This window comes from Panulirus ornatus, chromosome 9 (genome assembly GCF_036320965.1).
Source record: "Panulirus ornatus isolate Po-2019 chromosome 9, ASM3632096v1, whole genome shotgun sequence".
NCBI classification, from domain to species: domain Eukaryota; kingdom Metazoa; phylum Arthropoda; class Malacostraca; order Decapoda; family Palinuridae; genus Panulirus; species Panulirus ornatus.
Window position 1 is genome coordinate 27,906,828 of NC_092232.1, and position 13,201 is coordinate 27,920,028.

At 40.3% G+C, this 13,201-nt stretch overlaps 1 protein-coding gene across 2 annotated transcripts in view; it reads left to right on the forward strand.

Annotated features, from left to right (window-relative positions):
• The window catches only part of swm (Zinc finger protein swm), a 240,896-nt gene that overhangs the window by 162,059 nt on the left and 65,636 nt on the right, over positions 1–13,201 (forward strand). For both annotated transcript variants that reach the window (XM_071664921.1, XM_071664922.1), the window contains exon 13: positions 4,136–4,246. In XM_071664921.1, the coding sequence (XP_071521022.1) occupies positions 4,136–4,246 (111 nt within the window). The remainder of the gene's footprint in view (positions 1–4,135; positions 4,247–13,201) is intronic.

Genomic DNA, 13,201 nt, shown 5'->3' on the forward strand with positions numbered 1-13,201 from the left:
GCCTCCACCTGTTCACAGCGATCTCTGCTGCCTGACATGACCAGCCGATGAACCCAAGCCTTGTGTTAACATTGTTCTTAATCCCTTCCTCTAGTTAAGCTCTCACACTATCACTGAAAAGTTTGTCACTTGCCTGTAGTTGCCTTAGTGTCAACCATTTTGTGATAGTGTGAGAGCTTACCTAGATGAAGGGATTAAGAACAACTTTAACACAAGGTCTGGGTTCATCTGCTGGTCATGCTAGGCAGCAGAGATCACTGTGAACAGGTGGAGGCAGCAGGACAAGTGATCCAGTTGACACACCAAGGCGTCCAACCGGGTGACCATCACTTACTGGGGAACACAGTCCCACCGAATGCTGGAATCAGTATATCTTGAGGAAGACTGTTGAATGGTTGAAATGTTGAGGTGTGTCTCAGCTTTAATCGTTTGTTTCCATACCATACTGTTTTCCACACACCTCATTATGCGCATGTGAATATTCCAAAATCAAAAAAATCCAAAATCAGAAACACTTCTGGTCCCAGGCATTTTGGATAAGGGATACTCGACTTGCATTATACTCCTTAATTCCGTATGTGAATGGTAGAGGTGTAACTTTATGACGAAACCCTAAACTATGCCAAAGTTAGCCAAAATATATCAGAATAATACAATGTATGCCATCCAAATTGCCAAAGCTGCATGCATGTGAACAAGGAGAACAATGTATTATATATAAAAAAGTTTCATAACCAATGAAAATATTATTATCTTGATTTGATGCTCTCACCAGGTTATTATCTCAAATACTGATACACTATATATCTTAAATAGTGGTATGATGAAGAAATAGGAAAAGTATTTGTCTCTTACAAAATGAAAGAATATAAAAGAATAAAATACAACCAAAAAAGTGATATAGGACTTAGTTAATAAGAGAAAAACAAAAAACTTATGGAGAGCATAATTGTAAGAGTGCAGGAACAACGAACAGTATTTTGGTGTTTTATCCCTTGGTAATACCTTTTTCATATGTGTATGTGATCAATGACTGTATCATGTACTGTTGGTTTGTGCAGTTTATATTTGATATAGCCTCGTACTGTATTGTTGTATAGATAGTATATTTATAATAATCTGTGACAAGTTTCCATATCTTTCTTTCTTTCAAACTATTTGCCATTTCCCGCGTTAGGAAGGTAGCGTTAAGAACAGAGGACTGGGCCTCTGAGGGAATATCCTCACCTGGCCCCCTTCTCTTTTCCTTTTTTTGGAAAATTAAAGAAAAAACGAGAGGGAAGGATTTCCAGCCCCCCGCTCCCTCCCCTTTTAGTTGCCTTCTACGACACGCAGGGAATACGTGGGAAGTATCCTTTCTCCCCTATCCCCAGGGATAATATATATATATATATATTTTTTTTTTGCTGTGTCGCTGTCTCCCGCGTTTGCGAGGCAGCGCAAGGAAACAGACGCAAGAAATGGCCCAACCCACCCCCATACACACGCACATACATACACGTCCACACACACACGTTTCCATAAATGCAAGCATATATAAGGAAAACCTCACACATTCATTCCCATGGGGGCTTTATCCTAGTTGAATTACTAAAATTTATGAATTACCAAACCTCATGAGTGTATTTTAGATACCAGGATATTTTTCATAATTTGTGCACAATAATGCTTGGAAAATTTTTGATCACAAACCTCAAATAGTGATTACACAGTTTATAAAAGAAGTATTGTAATATATGACTTTCCTTGACATAGACTCAAGTAATATCCAGGCTCTTGGCAAGGTGAGCTGTTACATCCTGGTTCTGGATCTCAGTGCCTCTCACTGAGGCACTCATAGACCTTTTCTGGCAATTGCATCTTGACTGATTCCTCAAGCTGAATGTTCCTGGAATCAGTAACCCTTTTCTTCTACTCAGTTCCTGCAGTTGGGTTCCTTTGCTTCTGTCAGTAGACTTTCTAGCTTTTCTTAGGCTTTTTTTATATCATAAACAGTGGTGGAACTGATACCAAATCCCTCCATAATCGTGGAACTTTACATTGGTGTCAAGGCAATTCAACACTTAACTTTTCTGTGATATTTAGGCTCTTATTTTTGCTACAAGACTTCACTACAGGCTTCTTGCTGGTTTTCATCTTCTCTAGAAGTTTTGTTAGGGTCTTAGGGCCCTAGAGGATTCATAGAAGCCATATTCTGGCACAAAATAGGCAAGTGGAACACACATGAAACATGAGATGCACAGAGTGAGGTGCAAAGTGCAACTAATGCTTTTGGTGTTAGTGCAATTTGGGTCAGGTGAGTGGGGGGGGGTAATCTCTCAACTTGCTACCACAGGGATGTCACTGTGTGCTGTACCACATGGGATGATGAATTCAGATCACAATCCAGAATTTTTTTCTGATTCCCTCAGACTTTTTGTTTGCTAATTTGAAACCATGCCCAGCCATTGCAAGGGATGTGGAATTGGTTTCACAAATCGCTGTTTTTTTCTTGTTGCCATGAAATTTTTTTTTGTATTTTGACCCAAGCAAAAATTGAGAATTATTTAAATTTTCTGAATTTTCAATAGAGAATTAGTGAGGTTGTACAGTATCTTATTCATAATATCTGAATGTACTCTAGCTTGCAACTCTATAACTACATAGCAATCATGCTGGCTTATAGCTTTTAGACTCCTTGGCTGGTGTGCTGGCCATGGAGCCACTTTTGAAGAAAAGACGATTCAGCAAGACCATCTTATTTCAGTAATTTCATAATTATTTTTTTTATGAAACTTCCCATCTTACCAGATGAGAAAAACTTGTATAAAGGGTGTATATATTTACTGGAATATTAGCTTATATAATAGCAAGACACGATTATCCCTTTATTTCTGCTGTCTTACTTTTGTCAGCATACATGGGAATATGCTTCAAAGAGGAAGTAATTGTGAAATTAACAGAATGTACCATGTCAGGTGCACCATGGTGAAGTATTGCTATCTTTTGAAGCTTTCATATATTTTGCACTTTTGAGCTAACTATGGCATCCCTCATACAGAGTCAAGAGTTTTGATATTTAGATGAAAGCAGTGTTCATAGATATTTGTGTAAAATGAAAGTCACTTCACTGCCACATGTTGCTTGTGGTTCATCTCCATTATTTATGGAAGACATAGTGTGCATTGTAGGTGAACAGCTTTACCCACAATCTTCTTAGATTTGAATAATGCATCCGAGTAAGGCTTAGGAGTGCTTTCACCTTTAGAAGTACCATTAGCCATCTTACTTGTATGGAGGACTACATTAACTGAGTGTGTGAGTAGTGGTGTGGTTGGGAAAGGCAGGAACAAAGATGGCCACTGCCTTGCCAACTGAACACATGACTGGTGAATACCAAAGCCCATCCTGCCACAAATTCTCTCTGGTTGATTCAGTTTGAACTTCTGGAATTTTTGAGGATTGTAATGGATGGTTTTAGGGAAATAAGTTGGAGGAAAAGTACAGCATAATCTCTATAAATTACTTATATTGAAATTAAAGGACTTGAAAAGAAATTACTTTTTAAAAAGTAGATCATTAAGATTTTTACTGAAGTACAGTAACGAAATATTAGACTTCATTACTTTACAGCTCTAGTTGTCAATTTTGTTTTTTCAGACACACTTCATAAAGCATCAGAATGTCAGACTTGTAGCTGGATGTTTCATTTACAGTCATCAGGTCACATATGAATTAAGATGTTTCAGACTGTGATTCCAGACTCTCTATCCTTAGTGAGCTTAAAGTGCTTTATATTGCCATTTTGCCTCGTAAGCTATTTTATGTATCAGATAGAAGTTGAACTAACTTGAGGTAAGTTAACCTAAAGTGAAGGTAATATATTGCAAAATCCTTTGAAAGCAAGGGAGAACACATTTTTATGTAGTTACAAAATTAGCAACGGGTGGCCTGTGATTTTGGAAGGTTTCATGATCTCTGAATGTGTTTGTTTGTAAAGACTTGCAGAGCTATCAAGTGATTTGCCATGATGTAGGGGTAAAGCATAAAAGCTGGTGCACTATCATCTTTTAGTGTTTTTGCTAGAAAATTTTCTCTTCTTTAAATTCATCTTGTATTTGTCCATCTTGATTTAAAAGTGCCAACTTTTTTTCAGGTGGCTGCAAAGCACAAAGTTGAGAAACAGAAAGCTGATGCCATGAAGCTCAAATCTGAGGTTGAGCAACGTAAGAGACAGCTATTGGATAAGCAGATGCAACAGCTGAAGGTAAAGGAACATTTGTATGGAATGACTTTATATTGATTATCTTTTGTTGTATTGAAATTAGTTAAGGATTTCTGTGTCAGCATGTATTGTCACACTTGTTATGTTTGATACAAGTTCCTCTTTAGGGGATCTGTGTTTGCTCATGCATGGAAAAAAAAAGCATTTATGATTAACAGTACTGAGGTCATATAAAGATGTTACATAATTTCTGTCCAGAGTGAATTGAAAGATGAGGAAGAAAATGAAATTTTATTATTGGCTTTCTAGCTGTCTCATGTTTTACACAGATTTCCCCCATAACTGAGATGATCATACATCATATATTATTTATTTATTTATTTTACTTTGTTGCTGTCTCCCACGTTAGCAAGGTAGCGCAAGGAAACAGACGAAAGAATGGCCCAACCCACCCACATACACATGTATATACATACATGTCTACACACGCAAATATATATACCTATACATCTCAACGTATACATATATATACACGCACAGACATAAATATATATACACAAGTACATAATTCATACTGTCTGCATTTATTCATTCCCATCGCCACCCTGCCACACATGAAACAACGACCCTGCATGTGCGTGAGGTAGCACTAGGAAAAGACAACAAAGGCCCCATTCGTTCACACTCAGTCTCTACCTGTCATGTGTAATGCACTGAAACCACAGATCCCTTTCCACATCCAGGCCCCACAGAACTTTCCATGGTTTACCCCAGACGCTTCACATGCCCTGGTTCAATCCACTGACAGCATGTCGACCCCAGTATACCACATCATTCCAATTCACTCTATTCCTTGCACACTTTTCACCCTCCTGCATGTTCAGGCCCCGATCACTCAAAATCTTTTTCACTCCATCTTTCCACCTCCAATTTGGTCTCCCACTTCTCCTTGTTCCCTCCACCTCTGACACATATATCCTCTTTTTCATTCTTTCCTAATTCATTCTCTCCATGTGACCAAACCATTTCAAAACACCCTCTTCTGCTCTCTCACCCTCACTCTTTTTATTACCACACATCTCTCTTACCCTATTATTACTTACTCGATCAAACCACCTCACACCACCCACATATTGTCCTCAAACATCTCATTTCCAGCACATCCACCCTCCTCCACACAACTCTATCTATAGCCCACGCCTCGCAACCATATAACATTGTTGGAACCACTATTCCTTCAAACATATCCATTTTTGCTTTCCGAGATAATGTTCTTGACTTCCACACATTCTTTAACACTCCCAGAACTTTCGCCCCCTCCCCCACCCTGTGATTCACTTCCGCTTCCATGGTTCCATCCGCTGCCAAATCCACTCCCAGATATCTAAAACACTTCACTTCCTCCAGTTTTTCTCCATTCAAACATACCTCCCCAATTGACTTGACCCTCAACCCTACTGTACCTAATAATCTTGCTCTTATTCACATTTACTCTCAGCCTTCTTCTTTCACACTTTTTACCAAACTCAGTCACCAGCTTCTGCAGTTTGTCACCCGAATCAGCCACAAGTGCTGTATCATCAGTGAACAACAACTGACTCACTTCCCAAGTTCTCTCATCCACAACAGACTGCATACTTTCCCGTCTTTCCAAAACTCTTGCATTCACCTCCCTAACAACCCCATCCATAAACAAATCAAATAACCATAGAGACATCACACACCCCTGCCGCAAACCAACATTCACTAAGAACCAATCACTTTGCTCTCTTCCTACACGTACACATGCCTTACATCCTCAATAAAAACTTTTCACTGCTTTTAACAACTTGCCTCCCACACCATATATTCTTAATACCTTCCACAGAGCATCTCTATCAACTCTTATCATATGCCTTCTCCAGATCCATAAATGCTACATACAAATCCATTTGCTTTTCTAAGTATTTCTCACATACATTCTTCTAAGCAAACACCTGATCCACACATCCTCTACCACTTCTGAAACCACACTGCTCTTCTCCAATCTGATGCTCTGTACATGCCTTCACCCTCTCAATCAATACCCTCCCATATACTCAACAAACTTATATCTCTGTAATTTGAGCACTCACTCTTATCCCCTTTGCCTTTGTGCAATGGCACTATGCAAGCATTCCGCCAGTCCTCAGGTACCTCACCATGAGTCATACATACATTAAATAACCTTACCAACCAGTCAACAATACAGTCACCCCTATTTTTAATAAATTCCACTGCAATACCATCCAGACCTGCTGCCTTGCTGGCTTTCATTTTCCGCAAAGCTGTTACCCCCTCTTCTCTGTTTACCAAATCATTCCCCCTAACCCTCTCATTTTGATCACCACCTCGACCAAAACACCCTGTATCTGCCACTCTATCATCAAACACATTCAACAAACCTTCAAAATACTCACTCCATCTCCTTCTCACATCACCTCTACTTGTTATCACCTCCCCATTAGCCTCTTTCATGAAACTGAAGTTCCCATTTGTTCCCTTGTCTTCTTTTTTTTTCTTTTATACTATTCGCCATTCCCTGCATTAGCGAGGTAGCGTTAAGAACAGAGGACTGGGCCTTTGAGGGAATATCCTCACGTGGCCCCCTTCTCTGTTCCTTCTTTTGGGGGGAAAAAAAAAAAATGAGAAGGGAGGATTTCCAGCCCCCCGCTCCCTTCCCTTTTAGTCACCTTCTACGACACGCAGGGAATACGTGGGAAGTATTCTTTCTCCCCTATCCCCAAGTATATTGTTCCCTTGTCTTATGCACTTTATTTACCTCCTTCCAAAACATCTTTTTATTCTCCCTAAAATTGAATGATACTCTCTCACCCCAACTCTCTTTTGCCCTCTTTTTCACCTCTTGCACCTTTCTCTTGACCTCCTGCCTCTTTCTTTTATACATCTCCCAGTCATTTGCATCTTTTCCCTGCAAAAATCACCCGAATGCGTCTTTCTTCTCTTTCATTAATAATCTTACTTCTTCATCCCACCACTCACTACCCTTTCTAATCTGCCCACCTCCCACGCCTCTCATGCCACAAGCATCTTTTGCGCAAGCCATCACTGCTTCCCTAGATACACCCCATTCCTCCCCCATTCCCCTTACATCCTTTGTTCTCACCTTTTTCCATTCTGTACTCAGTCTCTCCTGGTACTTCCTCACACAAGTCTCCTTCCCAAGCTCACTTACTCTCACCACTCTCTTCACCCCAACATTATTCTGTACTCAGTCTCTCCTGGTACTTCCTCACACAAGTCTCCTTCCCAAGCTCACTTACTCTCACCACTCTCTTCACCCCAACATTCTCTCTTCTTTTCTGAAAACCTCTAGAAATCTTCACCTTCGCCTCCACAAGATAATGATTAGACATTAGCACATTAGCATCCAAAAGTCTCTCTTTCGCATGCCTATTGATTAATACATAATTCAATAATGCTTTCTGGCCATCTCTCCTACTTACATACATATACTTATGTATATATCTCTTTTTAAATCAGGTATTCCCAATCACCAGTCCTTTTTCAGCACATAAATCTAGAAGCTCTTCACCATTTCTCTTTACAGCACTGAACGCCCCATGTACACCAATTATTCCCTCAACTGCCACATTACTCACCTTTGCATTCAAATCACCCATCACTGTAACCCGGTCTCATGCATCAAAACTACTAACACACTCTCTCAGCTGCTCCCAAAACACTTGCCTTTCATGATCTTTCTTCTCATGCCCAGGTGCATATGCACCAATAATCGCCCATCTCTCTCCATCCATTTCAGTTTTACCCATATCAATGTAGAGTTTACTTTCTTACACTCTTTCACATACTCCCACCACTCCTATTTCAGGAGTAGTGCTACTCCTTCCCTTGCTCTTGTCCTCTCACTAACCCCTGACTTTACTTCCAAGACATTCCCAAACCACTCTTCCCCTTTACCCTTGACCTTCGTTTCACTCAGAGCCAAAACATCCAGGTTTTTTTCCTCAAACATACTACCTATCTCTCCTTTTTTCTCATCTTGGTTACATCCACAGACATTTAGACACCCCAGTCTAAGCCTTCAAGGAGGATGAACACTCCCCGCGTGACTCCTTCTTCTGTTTCCCCTTTTAGAAAGTTAAAATACAAGGAGGGGGGGTTTCCAGCCCCCCACTCCCGTCCCCTTTAGTTGCCTTCTACGACATGTGATGAATGTGTGGGAAGTATTCTTTCTCCTCTATCCCCTCTCATGTAATTCCAAGTCATTGTCTTTCTTATACAGATCTCTTCAGCATATTGAATTTGATGTTATACATGTAATCGTACATATATTTTTTTTATGTTAGAAGAGATGGCATGGCCATATGAATGCTTTAATCACAGCCATCTGATAAACACTATACAGGTTGTACCTCTCTAATCTGGCACTCTGTGGTCCAGCAACTCCCATGGTGTGGCATATTTTGAAACTGCCATCATTAGTTTTTGGATATGCTACCAGGGCAGCACTGTTAGCAGCACTAAGGTGCCCAAATCTGTTTACTCTGCTGCTGAGCTGATTAACAGTCCTGTTAATTTATATTCATTTTTTTTTTTGCTGAAAATGAAAGCCAGAAAAGTTTGAAATATCAGAAAACTTTGAAAGGTCCCAGGAGTACAGAATTTGACACTGCACTTGGTAAGTGGTTTAAGCTCCCACATAATGAAGGTGTAAGCATTTCTGGGGAGGTACTTGTCAAGCAGGCCAAAGTTTTTCACAGAAATCTATAGCTAGACTATGACTGAATATTTGCAAGGATGGCTACACAAGTTATAGTGGAGACAGACTATGACTCTGAATATTTGCAAGGATGGCTACACAAGTTATAGTGGAGACATGGAATTTCAGTGCATCGTGTGTGCAGTGGAAAGTGGAGTGCTTGTAGTGTAAGGTTGTATTGAAAGAATCAATAAAAACTCTGATTCTCTTTTAAACAACCAACAGCAGTATGTACAGGGCTAGAGAGAGTGTACGATCTGGCTGCCTGGCTGGGACTGACACAGCACGGGATGGCTGCTTTGACAGTAACAATAAAAAACGATAGTAACAAGAGTCAACCAAAGCTAACTACCAACCTTTGGTCATTTGTTACATTAGCTACTCGTCACAAAACTGGGACAAAGTTTGTGGATAAATTTGCACAGTTAGTGGCAGTGGAAAATTTAGCCCCAGAATAAGTGTATAATGCCGACAAAGCTGTCCTGTTTGTGCATCATATATCACGAAAAACCCTTGCCCAAGATATTGTGGAGTTTTCATCTTGTTAATTCTGATGTAATCTAATGTAACAGTAATATCCTTGTTTAGAAGCATTAATGGTTGTATTATTTTATGTTTTAAGCTTTGTTCTACTTTTGATAACACAGCAATATGTATGTGGAATGAGCTGGCAAGACTAGGGGTTGAGTATATATTTACATAGGGGATTCCTTTAGGGGTTAATTTCTGTTTTATGTCATTTTCTGTGGTCCAGCAATGGCCAGGTCTCAAGATTGCTGGATTAAAGATCTTCAACCTGTATATCGATCCTGATCACCAGCAGTACATAGTATACCTCTTAACATGTACTGGAATTGATGGAAATAGCATACCTGTTGCTACCTAAGGATTTGAACCCTGGCCTTTTGTGTATTAGGCCAGCGTGTTACCATTGTATATGCACAGTATATGTAAAGAGCTATAAACTGTGCTGTTGATGCTTGAGATTGATTTGACACTGCATACAGCTTGTGTGGGTGGAGGCTTTCCTTCACCCTCTTAGGTCATGAGATTTTTTTTTTTTTTTTTTTTTTTTATACTTTGTCGCTGTCTCCCGCGTTTGCAAGGTAGCGCAAGGAAACAGACGAAAGAAATGGCCCAACCCCCCCCCCCCATACACATGTACATACACACGTCCACACACGCAAATATACATACCTACACAGCTTTCCATGGTTTACCCCAGACGCTTCACATGCCTTGATTCACTCCACTGACAGCACGTCAACCCCTATATACCACATAGCTCCAATTCACTCTATTCCTTGTCCTCCTTTCACCCTCCTGCATGTTCAGGCCCCGATCACACAAAATCTTTTTCACTCCATCTTTCCACCTCCAATTTGGTCTCCCTCTTCTCCTCGTTCCCTCCACCTCCGACACATATATCCTCTTGGTCAATCTTTCCTCACTCCTTCTCTCCATGTGCCCAAACCATTTCAAAACACCCTCTTCTGCTCTCTCAACCACGCTCTTTTTATTTCCACACATCTCTCTTACCCTTACGTTACTTACTCGATCAAACCACCTCACACCACACATTGTCCTCAAACATCTCATTTCCAGCACATCCATCCTCCTGCGCACAACTCTATCCATAGCCCACGCCTCGCAACCATACAACATTGTTGGAACCACTATTCCTTCAAACATACCCATTTTTGCTTTCCGAGATAATGTTCTCGACTTCCACACATTTTTCAAGGCTCCCAAAATTTTCGCCCCCTCCCCCACCCTATGATCCACTTCCGCTTCCATGGTTCCATCCGCTGACAGATCCACTCCCAGATATCTAAAACACTTCACTTCCTCCAGTTTTTCTCCATTCAAACTCACCTCCCAATTGACTTGACCCTCAACCCTACTGTACCTAATAACCTTGCTCTTATTCACATTTACTCTTAACTTTCTTCTTCCACACACTTTACCAAACTCAGTCATATGATTCATATAGTGTTGTTGGTCTGAGATGGAAAGCTTTCTTTGTTTCATAGTGCATTAATAATGTACTAGCCTGCTGCTAGGTTCAAATCCTCAGGTGCCCAGAGGTATGATGCTTCCATCTGTTCCATGTGTACAGTACATTAAGAGATGTAAACTGTGCTGTTGGTACTTGAGTTTAATATGATGCTACCTATGATTTGAATGGGTGTGCATTTTCCTTCATCCCCTCAGTTCAGATGTGACGGGTCTCACAAACTATTGGATGGTCTGAGATGAAAAGCTTTTGTTGCTTTGTAGTGCAAAGGTATTGTACTGGCCTACCATGCAGCAGGCCCAGGTTCAAATCCTCAGGTGCCCAGAGATATATTGTTTCCATCTATTCCATGTTTATAGCATATGTCATGAGATATAGATTTTACCATTGGTACTTGGGATTGTTTTGATGCTGCCTGTGACTCATGTGGATGTGGGCTTTTCATCACCCTCTTAGGACATGAGATCTCATTGACCATTGGTTGGTCTAAGATGAAAAACTTTTGTCACCTCATAGTGTGCCATGGTAACATACCATCCTGTCACAAGACAGGCTTAGGTTCAAATCCTCAGGCCCCCAGAAGTGTATTGTTTCTATATTCAGGTAGAAGTCTATACCTTCTGGCAAGTCATTCACATAGATCAAAGAGAGTAATGGTCCCAAACAGAACCTGTGGCATTCTGCAGGTGTACACTCTCAGTTCCCTTCTACCTAGATAATTGTCTACCCTTTGATGGAGTCTCCACCCTATTCCTGCCTGGTGATCCAGTTAGCCTCTCATGTAGCGTAGTGTCAAATGCTTTCTCGCAGTCCAGATACAAACAGTCCACCCAGCCTTCCCCATTGTGTGAGACAACACTCCCATTCATAGAAATCTAAGAGGTTTGGTACACATGATCTTTCCTTAAAGCCATGATGTCTTTTGCATAAGTAATTTCTCCTCTGTAAAATGTCATTCATTTATTTTCTGATTCTTTTCCCGAACTTTGTAGATAACAATCGTCAGTGAAAACAGTCTGTATTCCAGAGCCTGTTTCCAGTATCTTTCTTATTGATAGGTATGATTTTGCCCCTTTTCCACTTCCTTGGCACATTGCCTTTCTCCAGTAGCATCTTCAACAATAATGCAAGTAGTTTATATGATGTATCTGCACACATCTTCAGCACATATGGTGAAATTTCATTTGGGCAGTGTGCCTAGTTTGGGTCAAGACCTTTTAGTAATTTGGTATTGATAGTTGGCATGAGCGAGTACCTTTAAGCTTTAGAGAGAATTAGATGTTTAGGAGGAAGGTGAATAATGTGCAAAATACAAGAGAACAATTAGGAACAGTGAAGGGGCAAAAGGGTAAGTGTTAACAGGTAGTGATGAAGTGAGTAAGTATTTTGAAGGATTGTTAAATGTTTTTGATGATAAAGTGGTAGATGTAGATTGTTTTGGTTTGGTTGGTGTGCATAGTGAGAGAGTCAGGGAGAGTGGTTTGGTGAAAAAAGAAGTGGTGATGCAAGCCTTACATAAGATGAACTGCAGCAAGGCACCTGGAGGGGATGGTATGCAAGAAAAGTTATTAAGAAAGGCAATGACTGCTGTTGATGGGTTGATAAGGATTTTCTGTGTATGTGTGGATCATGATGAGGTGCCTAAGGATTGATGAAATGCATGTATAATGCCACCAAATATAAGCAAGGGAAATAAAGTTGAGTGTTCAAATTGCAAATGTATAAGTTTGTTGTATCTGGCTATCTTGTCTTTATGTTTGATGCCTGTTCCTACCTGGAACTCCTTCAAGGGGGTGGCCAGGGCAATAGTCTCCATAACTGGTGAAATCCAGTATCGCTTTTTAGCCTTAGTGCCTCATTCTTAACAGGCCACTGGCAGAGGGCAACTTTAGCATAGTGTTCACAGAGGCTCCTACCTAATGTTCTTACTGACTACTGACACCTAATGCTCCTGCCTAATATTGTGTATACCTGGTAAGTTTTATTTCAGAGTATTAATTGAGAGATTGGGAAGGAGCAGTGTGCATTCAGAAGTGGTAGAGTATGTTTGGATCATGTGTTTGCTTTAAAGAATATGGAGAAATGTTTAGAAAAACAGATGGATTTGTATGTTGCTTTTGTGGATCTTGAGAAGGCATATGATAAGAGTTGATAGAGATGTTTTATGAAAGGTCTGTGGAATGAACTTTGTGGGAGTAAAGCTTCAAAAAGCAGTGAG